The 19,436-nt window shown below is 47.8% G+C and overlaps 2 protein-coding genes across 4 annotated transcripts; one reads left to right on the top strand and one right to left on the bottom strand.

The window, feature by feature from the left end:
- The first annotated feature begins 1,878 nt into the window (after positions 1 to 1,878).
- IL23A (interleukin 23 subunit alpha) lies at positions 1,879 to 4,438 on the top strand. Its single transcript, XM_024736636.1, has 4 exons — positions 1,879 to 2,308; positions 2,524 to 2,622; positions 3,722 to 3,868; positions 3,978 to 4,438. The coding sequence occupies exons 1-4, from the start codon at positions 2,147 to 2,149 to the stop codon at positions 4,137 to 4,139; spliced, it is 570 nt and encodes a 189-aa protein (XP_024592404.1). The 5' UTR covers positions 1,879 to 2,146; the 3' UTR covers positions 4,140 to 4,438.
- On the bottom strand, positions 4,141 to 18,601 carry STAT2 (signal transducer and activator of transcription 2). Of its 3 annotated transcripts, none has more exons than XM_024736634.1 (24): positions 18,398 to 18,600; positions 16,540 to 16,683; positions 16,231 to 16,384; positions 15,787 to 15,882; positions 15,522 to 15,611; positions 15,356 to 15,431; positions 14,834 to 14,919; positions 14,522 to 14,670; positions 10,945 to 11,103; positions 10,750 to 10,842; positions 10,475 to 10,534; positions 9,804 to 9,824; positions 9,483 to 9,576; positions 9,299 to 9,346; positions 9,135 to 9,218; positions 8,890 to 8,988; positions 8,651 to 8,786; positions 8,478 to 8,530; positions 8,272 to 8,366; positions 7,530 to 7,666; positions 7,170 to 7,352; positions 6,875 to 6,932; positions 5,607 to 6,061; positions 4,141 to 5,322 (listed from the first exon to the last, which is right to left on the bottom strand). In XM_024736634.1, exons 2-24 carry the CDS (start codon positions 16,668 to 16,670, stop codon positions 5,180 to 5,182), a joined length of 2,700 nt encoding a protein of 899 aa, XP_024592402.1. In that variant the 5' UTR covers positions 16,671 to 16,683; positions 18,398 to 18,600; the 3' UTR covers positions 4,141 to 5,179. The 3 variants fall into 3 exon arrangements, with proteins under 3 accessions (XP_024592402.1, XP_024592403.1, XP_024592401.1); XM_024736633.1 differs by having other exon boundaries at positions 5,180 to 5,322; positions 18,415 to 18,601; XM_024736635.1 differs by lacking the exons at positions 16,231 to 16,384; positions 16,540 to 16,683; positions 18,398 to 18,600 and having other exon boundaries at positions 15,522 to 15,670; positions 15,787 to 15,868.
- Between the last annotated feature and the right edge of the window lie 835 nt (positions 18,602 to 19,436).

The following is a 19,436-nucleotide window of genomic DNA, read 5'->3' as shown; positions in this document are numbered from 1 at the left end:
TACTTTATTAAGATGCTTAGTGTTGCCTCAGTGTCCAATATAATGGAATGACTGAGAATGCAGGATCTGGAGTCTGCACTGTAATTCTGGCCACTTAATAGTGATCTTAGGCAAATTACTTATCTCTGCACCTCAGTTTCCTCATCTGTAATATGGTGATAACGATAGTACCTATCTAATTGTGTTGTTGTGAGAATTAAATGGGTTAATATATGAAAAGTGCTTAAACTAAGTACTTGGCGTAAAGTGAGAGTTGGATATAAGCCATCATTACTAACCACCTCGGGAAACTTCAACTGGATTTGGCGCCTGGGCATCCAACTGGAAAGGCCTGCTTGTCAGTATAATTTGCATTAACGGTTGAGGTCCTGCTGACGTCAAGGTCTCCTTGCAGCTCCAGGTCAGACCTAGTCCTGGAAGTAGTTCCTGTCACACAACAGTCCCACAATTGCCCCACCAACCTTGCTTCCTACCCAACTCCCGAAGCACCAGGAAGTGAAACAAAGCCCCATGCCTCCAACTCACCCTTGTCCCTCTCATCCCATCCCCCAGCGTTCCACTTCCTCCTCCTGCTTTTCACTTTCCATCTCCTATCCTAAAGGCCTCCCAGAATGGGAACCAGAGGCGGGAAAAGCATGGGAGACATTATACAAAAGTGAGGTGAGCTCCCCTACCCCCACCCCCACCCCCATTTTCCTTATTTCATTTGTATTCACCAGTGTAACGAGAGGCAAACCATTTCTCACTCAAACTGAGGTAACCTCTCTGATGCTGCAAATGTTTTATCCAAAGGGTGGATTTACCGCAGAGTCATATTCGAATCAGAGGTTTCATTGGGCAGTTTTGAATAGTCCTATGAGAAGGGAGACCTCTATCGAGGGTGTTTCTCAGAGAGAAAGGGTCAACCTCTTGGGAAGCCTTTGGGAGCCATCTGTGTGGTCATCCATGGCCTCATTCTGACGTCCAGATTGTCCTGGGACCCTCCACTGGGGTTGGGGCAGTCCCAGATTTGGACCACCTTCCACTCCCACGCCCAACTTCACAGTCTTAGCTGTTTCACTGAATGTTGCATCAGGGATGGTGATGAAATCAGTGTCAGCGGATTTTACCCATGGATGCAACAGGCTGAAGGACCAGCCAGGGTCACTGACACTGTGTACCTTCAACTACCCAGAACCCTGGACTTCCTAGCCACGGTGAAGGGCTGGGTGCTGGAATATCTCAGTTGGATTTCTAGCCCTTGCTTACACTGGTGTCCCCCACCCCCAAATCACCTGAATCCCACAGAGCCCAAGAAACTTAGGCCACTAAGGTTGAGGAATCAGATGGTTCTTAGCAACAGCTCTTTCCTTCCAACAGCCCTCCTAGCCTCCAGAGTGAGGCCTGAAGTGAGGGAGCAATAATACCTTATACTGAGCTTATGTGGTTTCCCAGTTCACAAAGTGCCTTCATGTCCATTGTCTCCCAGTGAAAATAACCGTTCTCAACAGAGACTAAGAAGCCCCCTTATTCTTAGATTGAGGGCATCAGGTGGGAACCAAACTTCATTCCAAACTGAGCTTGCCATCCTATTGGGAGATAAATGAATGCTTCTGTTTTGATTTTTACTCAGGCAGGCAGGGGTGAGGAAATTAGGTTTGAAGGGAGGGAAGATATAGCTTAGAGAGGCAAAAAGATGAGGGAAAGGTTAAGCAGGAAGGAACTTGAGACTAGATTCATTTAAATATTCGTTACTCCCACTCCACCCCCTTCTACAGCCTCTTGGATTCCTGGAGAGCATTACACGTTAAGTCCCATCCCAGGCCTCCAGTCACGGCAACCACACGACTCATTTCCCCTGGAACTGAGGCTACTTACCTGGGCTCCCCACGGAGGGAGATGATGCAGGGAGGGGAATCCCACCTGCTGTGAGTCACCTGCTAGTATAAAGGGCGGGTCTTACAATGCAGGGAGCTTAAAAAGAGACTCAGAGACAAGGGGAGAAAATCTACAGAAAGCAGCTCAGAAACTTGGTGAACGACAGAGGGAACCAAACCAGAGACGCACAGGACAAAGAGAATCAGGCTGAGAGCAAGGGGAAGTGGACAGAGATTCCACAGGGACTGCAAGGCACAGAGCCAGCCAGATCTGAGAAGCAGGCAACGAGATGCTGGGGAGCAGAGCTGTGCTGCTGCTGCTGCTGCTGCCCTGGATTGCTCGGGGCCGGGCTGCGCCTGAGGGCAGAAGCCCTGCTTGGGTTCGGGGCCAGCAGCTCTCACAGCAGCTCTGCATGCTGGCCTGGAGTGCACATCAACCAATGGGACATGTGGTGAGTGGCAGCCTCTGGGACCAAACAGGAGCCTATCCAAGCCCTCCTAGGCTGCAGTGGAAGACTCTGTGGCCTAGGGTGGAAGCTGGAGGGTTGAAAGCCATCAGAGGGTAAGAGAGGACAGGGGAGTGGGGTTCCAGGGAGAGTCACAGCCTGAGGAACCAGGTGGGGTTTGAAAGTACTTCTTTACTCTTCCCACCCCTCCTCCATTCCAGGATCTACCAAGAGAAGATGATGATGAGACTACAAATCCTGTCCCCCATATACAGTGTGAGGATGGCTGTGATCCACAAGGACTCAGGGTCAACAGTCAGGTACTAAGATGAGGCTGGGCTGCAAGGAAGAGGGGACTGGGGACAGAGCTGGACACCATGGTGAATTAGTAAAAGTTGTATCTGTCCTTGTCCATTCAGCCTGCTATAACAACAAACCATAGACTCAGTGGTTTATAAACAACAGACATTTATTTTTTATTTTAAAAAATAAATTTATTTTTAAATTTTTTATTTATTTTTGGCTGCGTTGGGTCTTTGTGGCTGCGTGTGGGCTTTCTCTAGTTGCGGTGAGCGGGGGCTACTCTTCGTTGCAGTGTGAGGGCTCTATTGCAGTGGCTTTTCTTGCTGCGGAGTATGGGCTCTAGGCACGTGGGCTTCAGTAGTCGTGGCACACGGGCTTAGCTGCTCCACGGCACGTGGGATCTTCCTGGACCAGGGCTTGAACCCGTGTCCCCTGCTATTGGCAGGCAGATTCTTAACCACTGTGCCACCAAGGAAGCCCACAACAGACATTTATTTCTCACAGTTCTGGAGGCTGGAAGTCCGAGATTAAGGTGCCAGCATGGTTGAGTGAGGGCCCTCTTCAGGTTGCAGACTTCTTGTCTCCTCACATTGTGGAAGTGATTAGGGAGTTCTGTGGGTCTCCTTTATAAGAGCAATAATCCCATTCTTGAGGGCTCCATCCTCATGACCTAATAACCTCCCAAGGGTCCCACTTCCTAATACAGTCACACGGGGATCAGGATATCAAAATATGAAATTTCTGGGGACACAAACATTCATATCACAGCCGTTTCTAAGAATGGCAAATATCAGATGGGTCTTTGGTGGACTAATTAGAAGGTATCTGTCTTTTCTTTTTCTTTTCCTTTCCTTTCTCTTTTCTTTCCTTCCTTCCTTCTCACTCTTTGCTTTCCCCTCCTTTCTCTCTTTCCTTCCTTCCTTTTTTCTTTTTCTTTCTTCCTCTCCCTTTGTTTTTGGTGTTCTTTTTGGCTGCGCTGAGTGGCATGCGGGATCTTAGTTCCCCAACCCGGGATCAAACCCATGCCCCCTACAGTGGAAGCACGGAGTCTTAACCACTGGACCACCAGGGAAGTCCCTGTATCTGTTTTCTTTCACTGCTTTCTTTTCTCCCCAGTCCTGCTTGCAAAGGATCCACCAAGGCTTGGTTTTTTACGAGAAGCTGCTGGGCTCAGATATTTTCACAGGGGAGCCTTCTCTACTCCCCGATGGCCCTGTGGGCCAGCTTCATGCCTCCCTACTGGGCCTCAGGGAACTCTTGCAGGTATGAACTAGGGGCCTGGAGAAGTGGGGCTTGCAGGTGTCAGAGACAGGGCCTGGCGGGGGAGTGAAGGATCTAGAGTCCTCTCTGATTGTGTCCTGTGTCCTTTCAGACCGAGGGTCACCACTGGGAGACTGAGCAGACTCCAAGCCCCAGTCCCAGCCAGCCATGGCAGCGCCTCCTTCTCCGCCTCAAGATCCTTCGCAGCCTCCAGGCCTTTGTGGCTGTAGCTGCCAGGGTCTTTGCCCATGGAGCAGCAACTCTGAATCCCTAAGCCAGCAGCTTAAGGATGGCACCCAGACCTCCACGGCTTAGCAATGCTAAGATGAATTTATCAGCCTAGACATGTGTGAGCCAACAAGTTAATCAGTCCATTCATTTTAACAGGACTTGCTCTGTTGAAAAATTACCAAAACTGACTTATGATGCTGACCTAGAACAGGTTGGATATTTATTACACGGGAAGGGAAATTTTGGGATTATTTATCGTCGTGGCAGCAGTTTGGGGAGGAGGATTATTTATTATATTTATACTGAATTATGCACTTTTTTCAATAAAGACTTATTTATGTGGATATCTAAGTCTAATTTCTAGGCTTGTTAGTAAAAAGAAACAGAACGGAAAAACAGGGCCAAAGGACTACAAAATGCATCCTTCTACTCTGCAGGGCTATGGTGGAGAGGGATCTTTCCTCATGACCCCTTGGTATATAGAGTAACCGTGATCCTTTTGGCCTTAATCCCTACATGGCTAAGCAAGCTGAATGAGATTACAAGGGACTGTGATTAGGAAGTGGGGGTCCTAAGTGTGGCCCTCTCTTGCTCCCTGACCCAGGGCTTCCTTCCCTGCTTTCCTGGCCGAGAGTGTATTTGGCCAAAGACAGGAGTTCTGAATCACTGCAGGATCAGAAGTCAGAGCTGTTTTGAGCAGAAAGGGCACTCCAGGAAGATGAAGTAGGCACCAGGTTAGTCTTATCAGCTACTAAAATGTTGAAAGCCTTCCATATTGGAAAGAAGTCACTGCCCTGAGCCCTCCAAGTACCTCCTAACTGTTCTAGCCTGCTCTCAAATTCCTATACCTCCCAGCACAGCAGGCAGCCTCCAGGCTCCTAGCTGGAGCTATGGGTAACATCTGTTCTGATTCATTGGTGACTGTTCCTTACCCGTATTATGCTTCTACCTCTCACTCCAAATCCCACGGTTAACCCAGTTTAGAAGGAGCACATGCCTGATTTCCCATCCTTGGAGAGCAACATCATGATGTGAGAGGTAGGAGGGGCAAAATATATGGAAAGAACAGAGAAAATGTAGTTTCTAGTAGTCAGAGGGAATCAAGGGCCCATCTGTGTAGAAATGGCTGCGAGGGAAGACGTAAGCTTCATCCACGGTGTTCTGGCCAGCCAACAGTGGGTCACCATTTGGCATGATTTCTTCAATCTTCATGCTGTTTCTGAAGACTAGATAGTCCAGAGAAAGAAGTCAGGCCCTGATCTTAGGCAAGGAGTTCCCAAAGCAGCAGGGAAAGTGAGAGAGGATGGCAGCAGAGGCCTAGACAGGGCCTGAGGGGGTCACTTAGGTGGGGCGGGGGAGGCGTGTGTGTATTTCCTAATAAAAGGAATCACAGGGATATAAGCCTTTCTCCAATGAGGAGCTCAGAACTGTCTTTTTCTGTAGTGGGTGAGGGAGGGGAGTTGGGAAAGGGAATGTGTCCCCTCTTCCCTAGCCCCATCTCATCACTTACTTTCCATGTCCTCAGTGTTCAAGTGTCTCAGATCATGGGGCAAATCCGGCTCTGGCAGTAGCTGTGAAAGAGGCTCTGGAATAGGCTCCAGCTTCAGTCCTGGTCCCAGGTCTGGCTCTGGGACTCTCTGTGACACCTCGCCTAGTGTGGGCTCCAGCACGGGCTCCAGAGTGGACTCCAGTGTGGGCTCCAGAGTGGACTCCAGCACAGGCTCCAGAGTGGACTCCAGCACAGGCTCCAGAGTGGACTCCAGCACGGGCTCCAGAGTAGACTCCATCACGGGCTCCAGAGTGGGCTCCAGTGCTGGCCCCAAATCCAGCCCTGCCTCCAGCAGTGGCTCTAAGTCCAGGCCCGGCCCTGGCTCTGGCCCTGGTGCCAGCCCCAGATCCAGCTCGAATGACTCCAGTTCTGGCTCCAGCTTAAGCTCCGGCAGTTGTTGCAGCTCATCCACCTGTCTGGATACCCCAATACAGACAAAGGAGCAGGGATCAGTCGTTTAGGTAAAGTGGGGAATGGTAGAGAAAGCAGAGGCTATCTCTCTAGTCTAAAAGGCAATAGAGCAGAGGGCTTAAGGTTCACCAGAGGTTTAAATCCTATCATTTACTAGTTGGGTGACCTTAGGCAAAGTGACCTAACCTCTCTGAGCCTCAGATTTATCATCTGTAAAAAGGGAACAACAATACCTCATAATACTTGAGAGGCAGTAAGATGGTTAAAAGCACGGCTTTGGAATTTGACAGACCTGGATCATTGATTAGCCATGTATCTTAGGCATGCCACCTCACCACGCTAAACCTCAGGTTCCTCAGCTGAAAACACTAATAACAGTATCTTCTGCCTCATAGGACAATTATGAAGATTCAATAAATGAGAAAATGAACACAAAGCATTTAGCCCAGTGCCTGGAACATAATAAACTTTCATTAAATGTGGCTGTTATCATTCATTACTGGCTCAAATGGGTTCTCATAAGGATTAAATTTTTAAAATGTTCTAAAAAAATCTAGTACCATGCTTGGCATTAAGTAGATGTCCATTAACATCAATGATTATGACTATTATTATCAGGGAACCCCTGTGGAGACAACCTAAGGATGGCAGCAGGAAAACAGAGAGGAGAGAGACTAAAAGAGCAGGAAACAAACCTAGAAGGCTGGGGAGTGTGGGTCAGTAGGAAAGAAGGCTGGAGAGACCGGCATTGGGCAGGTTTGGGTCACTATATCAGCCAAAAAGAGTTAGGGAAGATGGGCAAAGAGTTCACATCTCACCTGTTAGAGACCACAATGAGCTTATGTTTCAGGTATTTCTTCCGTTCCTGGAGATTAACTATGGGGGACAGACACAGGAGGCAGGGGAGGTCAGGAGATTGGACACATAGCCCCAGGGTCCCCTAGTGCAGGTGGTCCTGACAGTCATGTCTCCCTACTAACTAGCAGTGTCCCACAGACAAAGCCCTTAACTTCTTTGGATATCAGTTTTCCCACGCTGAAAGGAAAGAGTTGGATTTGTGGATGCCTGTGGATCCTTGCACTCTACCAGTGAAGTGTTATCAATGCTTCTCACCTTTCTCCTGGGAGTAGCACCCAAAAGCCTCATCCCGGGGGATTCGTGGGTAGAGGAAGCACAGTGGGTTCTCAGGTATGTTCTCTTCAGTGAGCAGCTGGTACTGGCTGATGATTTTGGCCAGCGGGAGTGACTGCAGCACCTCCTTGGTGAAGGGCTGCACAGAGTAGATGAGCACCTTATCTGGAGAGTGGATGCAGGAACAGGCAGGCTTGAGGGAAGAGGCTGGGCCTGGGAGCTCCCCACCCTGGCTGCCCAACCACAAATCTGCCGAGGGATTCAGGACAGAGCCAGGGAAGCCAAGGGCAGGCAGAGGGGCAGCAAGAGAGGCTGTGGAAACAGGAGGGCAGGGCAGCTGACCGTCATCTTGGTGTTCCACCCAGGAGCAGGTAATGCCCCCTTCCAATGTTTCACTGAAGCGCAGCAGAAAGGTGCCAGAGATGGTCTTCTTCAGCAGCCGGCGCTCCTGGCTCCGGCTTACAAAGCCCATGATGTGTCTGCAGCACAGAGAGCAGCTGTGAGGCCCTCCTGCCTCCTGCTCCCCTTGTAGAGGGACAGACTGCCAGGTCTGGGCCCTGGCTCTGCCACCTTGTTACAAACTGTTCCATGTTGGCCAAGTCATTTCACTTTACTGACAATATCCACCTCCCAGGGTTGGAAGAGGTGTGAAGCTGCGGTGAGGTCACACAGATGAAAAGCACCTTGTAAAAGGCAAAGTGCTACACAAATGGGCAGGCAGTGTGGTGGAAAGAGCATAGGCGTGAGGTCAGACAGGCCTCGGTTTGAATCTCAACTCTGCCCCTGGTGTAAGTCCTTTAACCTCTCTGAGCTCTCATTTCCTCCCTTGAGGGTGGCAACACCCATCGCCCAGCAAGGTTATAAGGATTACGTGAGAGAATTCATAAAAAGCACCCCGCAGGCTCTGGAACACAGTGGATGCTAGACAAATACGGGCTAGGAGACTATTACTGCAAACGTGAGGGGGTATGACCTGGCACCGGGTTCTGCTCTCTCCCCCTATTTGCCACGTGAGAGCGCACAGAGTCCACTCTCAAGCAGAGAAAGGCAGCAGGGAAGAAAGGGAGGCTGACCAAGGCCTTACCCATCGTTCCAGAGATCCTTCAGGTGGTCATGTACCAGGTCCAGAATTTTGTCGAGCCATGTCCAGAATGGTAGCTTGCCAGGGGGGCTCTCTCGCTGAAGGAGGAATGGAAAGGCAGGAAGAGATGTGGAACTGCCCTGGGTGTGGGGAAGGACTAGTAATTGGACGGGGGCCAAGGTCTAGCTGCACAGGACGCAGAGAGTTACCTTAATGAAATTGACCCAGGACAACAAGGCACCCTCAGTCTTGGAGTTCTGCCCTGTGGGCAGACAGACAGTTCAGATGACAGAAGGCAGGGCCAAGGGTCCTGGGACAGAAAGGATGGAGGGTGCAGGCAGACAGAGGCTGGGGAAATGCTGAGAGAAAAGAAGGTCTGTACCAAACAGCTTGTCCCGCAGCATGCCAAGCTGGTCTGAGTTGAGGCCTCGGCCAACGTAGGAGGAGAACTGCCAACTGAGAGCAGGGCCCAGCAAGTCCCAGGGGGCCTTGGCGGGGCTGCAGAAGAACTGCTGATTCTGCAGAGGTAGGAAGGGACCGGGTGGCTCAGAAGTAGTGCCCTCACACCAAACTTCCACACCCCTCCTTGCCACCCTTCACCTGTTGGCCCCCACCACCTACCTGGGGGTCTGAGCTGAGCAGATTGAACCAGAGAACCGAGGCCCAGGCGATTGAGAGTTGGTTCATGTTAGAAATAATCACCACAGGAAGAGTGTCTGTCTGGGGAGGAGACAGAAATCACAGAAGAGGGATGTGATGTTTCCAGCTGTAGACATCTGGTAAGGGCCAGACAATATTCCACCCTGAGAGGCTTCTGCTTAACCCCTCCTTAGGTCTTTCCCCAAACACACTCCATTTTCACTCACTTTCAGTTCCTGCTTCAGACCCTGGTAGGTGTATCTGACTGTGAAGCTGATAATGTGCAGTTCCTCTGTCACGGCTAGCAGCCCCTGGGACAGCAGAAGACAAAGTGATCAGCGTGCCTTTTGTTAAGCTCCTCCTGCCCCCCAACCCCCTGTCCAGGCCTCACCTTATTGCTGCCCTTTCCTGAACTACCTGAACGCTGCTCCATCAGTGTCTGTGAATTGAGGGGAGGGAGAGAGAATGCCAGAGCAAGGACCCCAGGGTCCCTGGAACCCCTGCTTTGCCCTCAGGACTTCCCAAGGCCTGGGAACTTCCTCCAGCTTGTTCGATTGGAATACAACCTTTCTTACCAGGTAGCCGAAGTCCCAAATTAAGCCCTGACTCTGCCCTTTCTCAGGAGTCAAAGTTTTCTGGTTTGAGGTCAGAATGTTGAACTTCCGGAAGCTATTCCAAGGAGGAAGAAGATATATGCAGGTCAGGAGCAGAGTTATTCTAAAAACTCAGCAGGAAAATAACAAAAGTTCCACTTCATTTCAGACCTCCCCTTCTCCCTGTCCATACACCACCCACATCAACCTCCTCCTTGTTTGTGTCCCCATCAGGGCTGCCACATGTGATGGTACAGGTCATGCAGTGCACAAAAGTTTGCAGTGTCCTTGTCAGGCACATACCCTTGTGATTCAGGAGGATTTCTGTAAAGAAAAAAAAAAAATCACTGGGAAGCAAAATAGTGTAGAAGTTAGGAATTTGGTCTGTGGAATCAGACAGACCCGGGTTCAAACCCAAATCTGCAGCTCACCAGCTATGGGGCCTTGCACTAGAGACATAAATTATCTGAACTTGTTTCCTCATTTGAATAGTGCATTGATAATACCTAAATCATGGGGTTCCTGTGACAATTTTATTTTATTTATTTATTTTTATTATTATTATTTTTTTTTGCAGTACGTGGGCCTCTCACTGTTGTGGCCTCTCCCGTTGCAGAGCACAGGCTCCGGACGCGCAGGCTCAGCGGCCACGGCTCACGGGCCCAGCCGCTCCATGGCATGTGGGAACTTCCCGGACCGGGGCACGAACCCGTGTCCCCTGCATTGGCAGGCCGACTCTCAACCACTGCGCCACCAGGGAAGCCCCCTGTGACAACTTTAAATTGGGTACTTGACAAGCTACATGTCACATAGTAAGCACTCAACAAAAGAGATGAGCTATTTCTATGAGGTAGGGATGGAAGGGAAAAGAACACAGCCCCAGGGCCCTGTTGTAAAGAGTAGGTGCCTCCTCCACCCCACCACCCCACTTCCTGGCCACCCCTTGGTCCCACCCTTCACCTGCCCCAACTTACCTGTCAATGGAGACTTCTGCAGTCAGTGACTCACTGCCTTCCTGGAGTCTCACCAGCAGCCTGCAAGGGAGGGAGGGAGATGGGGGAAAGTGGTCAACTTCAATCTCCTGGATAGACCAGATGTTTGAAAAAAATAAGGGAAGAGATTAGAAGAGGTAAAGAGATTGAGGGGAAAAGACAGAAGAAACAGCCAAGAGTGGGAAGATTTGTAAAACCAGAAAGCATCAGTGCCAGGGCTGGTAAAAGGAAGTAAGAATGAGTTCTGAAATGCCAACCTTGTTCGGACGGTGAACTTGCTCCCAGTCTTGAGGATGAGGGGTCGATGGGGAGTTTGGGGCATGCAGGGCTGGGTTTCTACTACAAAGGCTCTGGGGAGATGTGGAGAGAATATATAGAGGTCAGTATCTGTAAGAATGGCTCCCCTTGTCCCTTCCCTCTGGCCTCCCTCGAGGTCCCTCCCTGGCCTAGACCTGTGGAGCAGGCGAAGTAGCAGCTCTGTGACCTGGGCCTTCCGCAGATCCACCCCTTCGATCAGAGGGTCCCCCTGATAGGTGACCATGTGACTCAATCCCTTTAGCTCCTTCAGCAGCTGCCGCAGATGAAACAACAGCTTTGCTCCAGCTGTGAACCTGGGTGACAGAATCCAAGGGAGAAAGAATCCATCAGTTTCCTGGAATCCCCAAACAGGCTCCAAGAGCTCCCCTTTAACTATGTGGAAAGTCAGAAACTGATTGGGACAAAAAAGAATCCAGGAAACATGTGAAAGATTTTTCAACTTTGTTCATAACCTAAGGAATGAATATCAAAGCCGCTTTCACATATAAAATTGATAAAAGATTTATTAACATAATAGAGCTAACTTTCACATGATGCTTGATATGTACTTTTTTTTTTTTTTTTTTGCGATACCCAGGCCTCTCACTGTTGTGGCCTCTCCCGTTGCAGAGCACAGGCTCCGGATGCGCAGGCTCAGCGGCCATGGCTCACGGGCCCAGCCGCTCCGCGGCATGTGGGAGCCTCCCAGACCGGGGCACGAACCCGTGTCCCCTGCATCGGCAGGCGGCAGGCGGACGCTCAACCACTGCGCCACCAGGGAAGCCCTGATATGTACTTTTTATTCTAAGTGCATGCATAGGGTTAATTCTTACAACAACCCTATGAGGTAGGTACTATTATTATCCCTATTTTACAGATGGTAAAGCTAAGGCACAGAAAGATTAAAGTGACTTGCTCAAGGTCATAAAACTAGTAAGGGATGAAGTTGTATGTGTTTTACTGTCTATATAATAAGAAATAATAATAATAGGCAATATGGTAACAGGAAAACAATTATCCACTACATAAGAACAAACAGATTGGGATAGCAGTTTGGAACTATTTTTTTAAAAAGCTTCAGGGTACTCCCCTGGTGGTCCAGTGGTTAAGACTCCACACTTCCAATGCAAGGGGCGCGGGTTCAATCCCTAGTCGGGGAACTAAGATCCCACATGCTGCGTGGTGTGGCCAAAAAATCTATAAAAAATAAAAAGCTTCAAAAAATGTATATACATTTTGCAGTATTCCATTTCTAAGATATATCCTAAGGAAATAATCAGACAAACAAATGGACAAACACAGATGTTCATAGTTCATAGCTTTGTTTTCTGTAATAGAAAAATTAGAAACAATTGGTATTGGGTATATAAATTATGGCATATTGACATCATGGAATACTATGCAACCATTAAAAATAATGATATAGACACAAATTTTTAACAAGAAAAAAATTTCAAAAACATTAAATTATAAAAATTACAAGATAGTATATATATGATATAATCTGAGCTCTGTTTAAAATAGATGTATATTTGTGAATATGCACAGGGAAAATCTGGAAAAATGTATTCAAAAGCATTAACAGGGGACTTCCCTGGTGGTCCAATGGTTAAGACTTCACCTTCCAATGCAGGGGGTGTGGGTTCGATCCCTGGTCGGGGAGCTAAGATCCCACATGCCTCACGGCCAAAAAACCAAAACATAAAACAGAAACAATATTGTAACAAATTCAATAAAGAGTTTAAAAATGGTCCACGTCAAAAAATGTTTTTTAAAAAAGCATTAACAGTGGTTACCTCTGAATGATCAGATTATGCACATGGGTAATTTTTCTCTTTTAAGTTTTCTGAAATTTTTCCAATTAGTGTATTTTATATTTACAATCAGAAGAAGAAATACAGCTCTTTGTATTAAAAACAATGAAACAAAAGAACAACACAGTAACAGCACCACCACCAAGAAAAGGTATTGGGTTGGCCAAAAAGTTAGTTCAGTTTTAAGTAAAAACAAAAAACACATTTTTCATTTTCACCAAGAATTTTATCGAACAATGCATTCACTAACCGAGCGAACTTTTTGGCCAATCCAATATATACTTTAACCCAGGAATATCACTTCTGATAACTTACATTACAGAAATAATTGGAGATGTAAATAAAGATGGAGCTATGAGGTTATTTACTGCAGCGCTGTTTAAAATAGCAAGAAATCACTCACAGGCCATAATTTGCCAACCCCTGTACAAAATGATGAATACGTGTGCAACTGTAATGTAAATACTTATCCTGTACCCTAAGCCTTATATAATTGTTTTCAATTTATCTGAACAGTGGTATATTTTTTTTTATATTAAATTTTATTGGAGAATAGTTGCTTTACAATTTTGTGTTACTTTCTGCTGTACAGCAAAGTGAATCAACTACATGTATACATATATTCCCTCTTTTTTGGATTTCCTTTCCATTTAGGTCACCACAGAGCACTGAGTAGAGTTCCCTGTTCTATACAGTAGGTTCTCATTAGTTATCTATTTTATACATAGTATCAATAGTGTATATATGTCAATCCCAGTCTCCCAGTTCATTCCACGGGTGCCCCCCCATGGTATATTTTTAATAGTTTAAATTATAATAAATTTTCTCATGACAAAATATCTAAATAATAGGTATTTTTCAAATATGTTGAAGGACACATTAGTTATTTTTTTCTACATCACAATAAAATTAATATAAAATAAGGAGTTTACTGGAAAACAAATAAAGAAATTTGTTTAGGGCTTCCCTGGTGGCGCAGTGGTTAAGAATCCGCCTGCCAATGCAGGGGACACAGGTTCAAGCCCTGGTCCGGGAAGATCCCACATGTCGCGGAGCAACCAAGCCTGTGCGCCACAACTACTGAGCCTGCGTTCTAGAGCCCAGGAGCCACAACTACTGAGCCCACGTGCCACAACTACTGAAGCCCGCGCGCCTAGAGCCCGTGCTCCGCAACAAGAGAAGCCACCGCAATGAGAAGCCTGTGCACCGCAATGAAGAGTAGCCTCCGCTCACCGCAACTAGAGAAAGCCCGCGCACAGCAACGAAGACCCAATACAGCCAAAAAAAGAAAAAAAAAAAAAGTATCATGCGTAGGGACTTCCGTGATGGTCCAGTGGTTAAGACTCCACCCTTCCACTGTAGGGGGTGCGGGTTTGATCCCTAGTTGGGGAATGATCCCACATCCCATATGCTGTGTGGCATGGCCAAAAGATGCAAAAAATAAAAGTATCATGGGCACGGGTAAATATGATATACTGCTAAGTTAAAAAAAACAAACAAACCCACAGGTCTCAAAATAGTATGAACAGTATGATTCAATTTTTGTTTAATAATATTATAGTAGCTACATCTGGATATTAAGGTAACTGGTAATTTTTTTTTTTTTGGCATTATATTCACTGCACTAAAAAAAAGGTAAAACAATATTTCTCGGGTGATTAAGCAGGAAGGAGATATCGGATTGTGGATCAATTCATTACTTTCCCCAAAGCAAAGATTGGGCTCTGGGCTCCCTGAGTGGTGAGAATGAAGAGCAGAGCATAGCTGCAGTCAGACAAGGGAGCTGGGATCATTCTGGGGAGCAGAGATTAAGGAGGGCAATATCTCTTGTCATATACAGGGCATTATAACCTACAAAGCACAGGGGGGAGTTAGGACTAGGGCCAGGTGAGCACGAGGGTGGGGAGGTGCCTCTCACCACTTCTCCAACTGCTCCAACCCTCCATCCGGGGGACCTCCAATGCAGGCTTTCTGCTGCTGAACTTTCCACTCCTCCAACTTGGGCAGCAGTAGCTCAATTAGGGTAGTTAATCGGCCTAGCAGTGCTTTGGAGGCATCTAGCACCTCCTATGAAAGACATAAAGTGAGAGCTGAGAGCCTCTCACCATCACCCTCCACCATTCAACCAGGGATGAAGAGACAAAGAAGCCAAGGCTAGGAGGCCAGGGCTCCCGATGCCTCATTTTCCCCAGTTCCCTGCTGCCCACTCCCTCTGTCTTCTGCCACCCACCTTTCTCCTTCTGTCCAGTTCATTGAGCGTTTCCTGCAGAATGTCCTGCTGTCTGGTCTGATGGGGGTCCAAAGAGGGTGTCCTTGCTGGACAGCAGGAGCAGGAGTGAGACAAATGCTCAGACCTAGGGCTCCTCCCCCTCTCCTTCCCAGCCCAGACCTCAGCCAGAGTCAGGAGTGGGGAGTTCTGAAGGGAGAAGAAGGGGAACCAACCAAAGCACAGGCACCTCTGGGCCCTCATGCAAATTCTGAATGGTCTTGCTAGAACCAGAAGCCCACTCAATCTGCTAAGGCAGTTTCCCAAGCATCCCCTCCAACATTCACTAGCTGTCCCTCAGCCACACCTCCAGCCTGACCTCTACAACATACCCTGGCACCTCCAGCTTTGCAATGGCAGCAGGACTGTAACCAGCAAGATGCAGCCGAAGGTGATTATTGCTTACTGGGGCTTTCCCCTTCTGCTCTATTCTACCCTTGGCCTCCCAGTAGGCATCTTTCTCCCACCCCTCAATGTGCTTTCTACCTGAGGTCTGGATCTTATATCGGAAGCAGAAGACATCCTGCTGGTCTTTCAGTTGGCTGATGGATTTCACCAGCTTCTGCAGAGGAGATGAGACCCTGATGAGGCTGCTTCTGTGAGAGGAGGCAGGCTGAGTCCTGCCCACCCTGGCTCTGCCACATCTACCAACCTCCATCATAGCCTTTAATTCCAGGATCCGGGATTCAATCTCATGCTGCTGGCTCTCCCCAGGTGCTGCAAGGGCTGGTTCTCCTTGCTCCTGAAATAAGAGGCTCTGAGCACATTTCAACTCTGATCTTTCATCCCTGAAATCCAGGCCTGAAATGAAACCACAGGATGTGGAGGGATCTTGTTCTGAGGTAAATTTGCTGAGTCCTTTGCAGGATCCCTCTCTACTCCAGGAGCTTTCAACATCACCACCAAATTGTTCTCACCGACTGAGCCCTCTGAGCCTGGGTCAGAATTCTTTTTTCTTCCAGAAGGAGATTAAAGATCATCTCAGCCAATTGGGTAGCACCCTGGGGAAAGGCCTGCAGTAGGAAAAGAGAAAGGATTGATTTAACTTAACTGCCATCAATGAACTACCACCTCAGGCTCTCCCCACCAGTGACCTCAGTATTCTCCCCTTCTTCAGGGTCCCAAGCCCTACCCCTTTTCACCACTGCTCCCCCAAACCCTAGCCTCTTTCCAAATAGGTCGTCTAGACTATGTCCTTCTCTCTGACAGTGATCTCCCAAGTCCAGACTCTGTCCCATTTTCCCCAGATCTTCCCCTGTCCTTTGAACCTCCAGGTCCTGTTCCATGTTCCATACCCTAACACGTACTCCTCTACACTCAGCTGCCATTCCTACTTTGTTATTCCTGGCTCCTCCAAGTACCTGAATGTCCCGATAGAATTTTCGCAAGTTGTGCTGTAGCAACAAACACTCAGGGTCCTGGCTGCAGCGGCTACACTCATAGTTCAGTTGGTCCAAGAAGTGGAAGAACAGCATATTAGCCTTGGCCTCATCATTGCCCAGTGCAGCTTCCTGCCTAGGGACCAGGAAGGACAAGGATTAGTATCTCTGCAGGGTTGCTACCATCTTGAGGCCTTCCAACCCCTTCCTGCCCTTGGTGTCTCCAGGATCCTGGGGGCTCAGAAGAAAGAAATCATTTTCCTCATCCCCCCAACTTCCTGAAGGCCTCACCAGTTCTGATCTTCAATCCAGACAGACAAGTTCTGTCGAATGTCCACCGGCAGGAGGCTATTTGAATAGAGCTGGTGCAGCTGATCCTGAAATGGGCTGTCAAGATTCTGCAGCATCTCCCACTGCGCCATTTGGTGTCTGAGCCTAAAGGATGCATGTTCCCAATTGGAAATTTTGCTGGACTAAACCATCCACAGTCTCGTGATTGTTTATCATTACAAATTTTAAAAAATGTTTAATTATTCAGGTAAGAAAAAATACAGAAAAAAAGTAAAGTCTAGATTGACTCCACTCCCAATCTCGGTCCCTTTTCCTCCTCTCCGGAAGTAACCAATATTATCAGTTTGGCATATATTCTTCCAGGGAGTACTATTTAAGAGCTCCAATATGTAGGCCTTTTTGTTTCAATGGTAATTTTCAAACACACAACAAGGTAGAGTGAGTAGTACAAGGATCATCCATGTACCCATTCAACAAACATGTATGATACTTCCGCAATCTCATTTCATCTATCTCCCCCAATGAATTTATTTTAAATTTATTTGTTTGTGTTTGTATTCACTTATGCTGGAGCGTTTAAAGGTCAGTCTTAAGTATTTAAAAAAAGCGTTTTAAATTATTTATTTATTTTTGGCCACACCACACGGCATGCAGGATTTTAGTTCCCCCACCAGGGATTGAACCCACTGCAGTGGAAGCGTGGAGTCTTAACCACTAGACCACCAGGGAAGTCTCAGTCTTAAGTATATATTTCAGCATTATCCCGGCTGGCCCCAAAGCTTTATCAGAGGCTGAACCTCCTTGGAGATAAACTGCTCTCCATGTTGGAAGGAGGAGCTCCATTCTCTAGAAGATGTTTAAGTTATTTAAATACTGTGTAAGGGGTCACTCAATCCCTAAGATTGTGACACTTTTATGACTTCTGTCAATCTGATTCTTCATGTTGATTATTAAGTTCATGAGAAAATTCACTCAAAACTTGTTCTTGCCTGCCACCAAGCAGGCTGGGTGGAGTCCTTCTCCCTACCTTTCCCCGCCCACTGCCATCTGTCTGTTTAGGAAATCAAAACTTCTTGCAGCCTGAACCTAACAAAAAAAAATTAACACCCACGTCTGTGGTTTAAAAAAAGGTCACATGATTTTATTACAAATCAAATGCTTGGGGTGGGAAAGATTCTTTTCCACCAGTACAAATAATCATGAGCTGCCTTTCTACCTCTGGGAAGTAGGAACTAGGGAAGTAAAGAATTGGGCAGGGGCTCCTACTTTTCACTTTAACCCTTTAGTAGTGCTTGACTTTTTACACTATGTACTTGTATTGCTTTTAAAAAACAAACGACGAGGCCCCAGCTCCTAAGGAACTAATTGGCTGGTATTAATAAAGCAAAGCGGCAAGTAAACCCTGAGGTTTAAATACGAAAAACAAAACCAAAAAACCTGGCCTTCTTAAATAGGTTGCAAGCACGGAGGTTAAGGGCTGTAAACTCCTTTTTTCTCCAGTTATCCAACACCCTTTTAGGCGCGTATTTTGTGCTCAATAAGCTTTTCTGAAAAGAACTCTATTTTTTTCTTTCTTTTTTTTGGTAAGAATCAAAAATAACAGACCGGAAGGTAAAAGCGTTGGCCAAGACACTGAACCAATGCAACAATGCCAGGTTTCGGGTCTTGGAAGTTGCAGGGGCGTTTCTGGAGGGCGGGGTGCGTTACGGTTGGGGACCTAGGTTGGACAGGAGGATGAAGGAGGCAACAGCTCCTGTTTCAACCTGGGGACAGAGTCTGAACCCTGCGGGGCGTACCCCCCAGGGCCTGCCTGCCCTCTCAGAGAGAAACTCGCGCCTCCACCCACACCCCCACGCACCTTCTCTGGGCCGGTACCTGGTTAGAGACTCAGCCCCCGCTCCCTCCAGTAGCTGTGGTCCAGGCTCCCGGTCCCCAAAGAGAGCTCTGGCACCAGGGCCTCCCGCGCTGCCCTCGGTTTCCGCCCGCCTCTCGAACCCGCCCCCTTGCCACAGGCTTGAGTGAGCAGCTGAACCCCGGAGCTCGCTATTCCCATAGAGCCGCCCCGACACTGGCTGCCATTCAGCCACCCTCTTCTCCAGGCTGTGAGTTCATTGGCGCCACCACAACTCCTCCTTCTCTGCGAGGCGGGACAAGCGGAGCCGAAACCGCACCTCTAACTGCAGCGATTGGTAGGAAAGCTCAAGTAAGCCCTGCCCCGTATCTGCGGAGGGAGGAATCCAATGCACAGAAGAGCTCAGGGCGGAAACAGCTGATTTCCGAGAACCAGCACCTACGCAGCGGAACCGAGACTGGCTCAGGACCTTGGAGGCGCTGAGCTAACAAGCGAGGCGGAATTTCGACATATTGGGACAGGAAGGGGAGGGCTTAAGTAATAACAAAAACAACAAAAGCCTATTTATTGTTGGTACCGTGCTAAGCATTAGGACACCGTACCGTTTTTAATTTCCACGAAACCCATTGCAAATCATTATTCTTTAGAAATTTAAAAAACTGAGTTTGGAGAAAGAAGGTACTAGTCAATGGTCGCTGAAGCTCTAACAAGTGGAGCCTGGATTCAAAGCCAAATCCTCTGATTCCGAACCACAAACTTTAAAATTTCTACATTTTACAGTACTGCCTTCCTCCTTGATAAAAAAAATCAGAGATTTGGATTTTGAACACACACGTACAACTTGTCGGAATATTAGATCTAGTCATCATGTTTACCACTTTTTTTTTTGGCTGCACTGCGCTGGCATGCAGGATCTTAGTTTCCCCACCAGGGATCAAACCCGCACCCCCTGCAGTGGAAGTGTGGATTCTTAACCACTGGGCCGCCAGGGAAGTCCCACCACCTTCTTTTATAATTGATTGATTGTTTGATTGATTGATTGCTA

This window comes from Neophocaena asiaeorientalis, unplaced genomic scaffold, assembly GCF_003031525.2.
Source record: "Neophocaena asiaeorientalis asiaeorientalis breed wild unplaced genomic scaffold, Neophocaena_asiaeorientalis_V1.1 scaffold134, whole genome shotgun sequence".
Taxonomy (NCBI): Eukaryota; Metazoa; Chordata; class Mammalia; order Artiodactyla; family Phocoenidae; genus Neophocaena; species Neophocaena asiaeorientalis.
The sequence above is the reverse complement of the archived record's forward strand: the minus strand, read 5'-3'. Positions and strand labels throughout refer to the sequence as shown.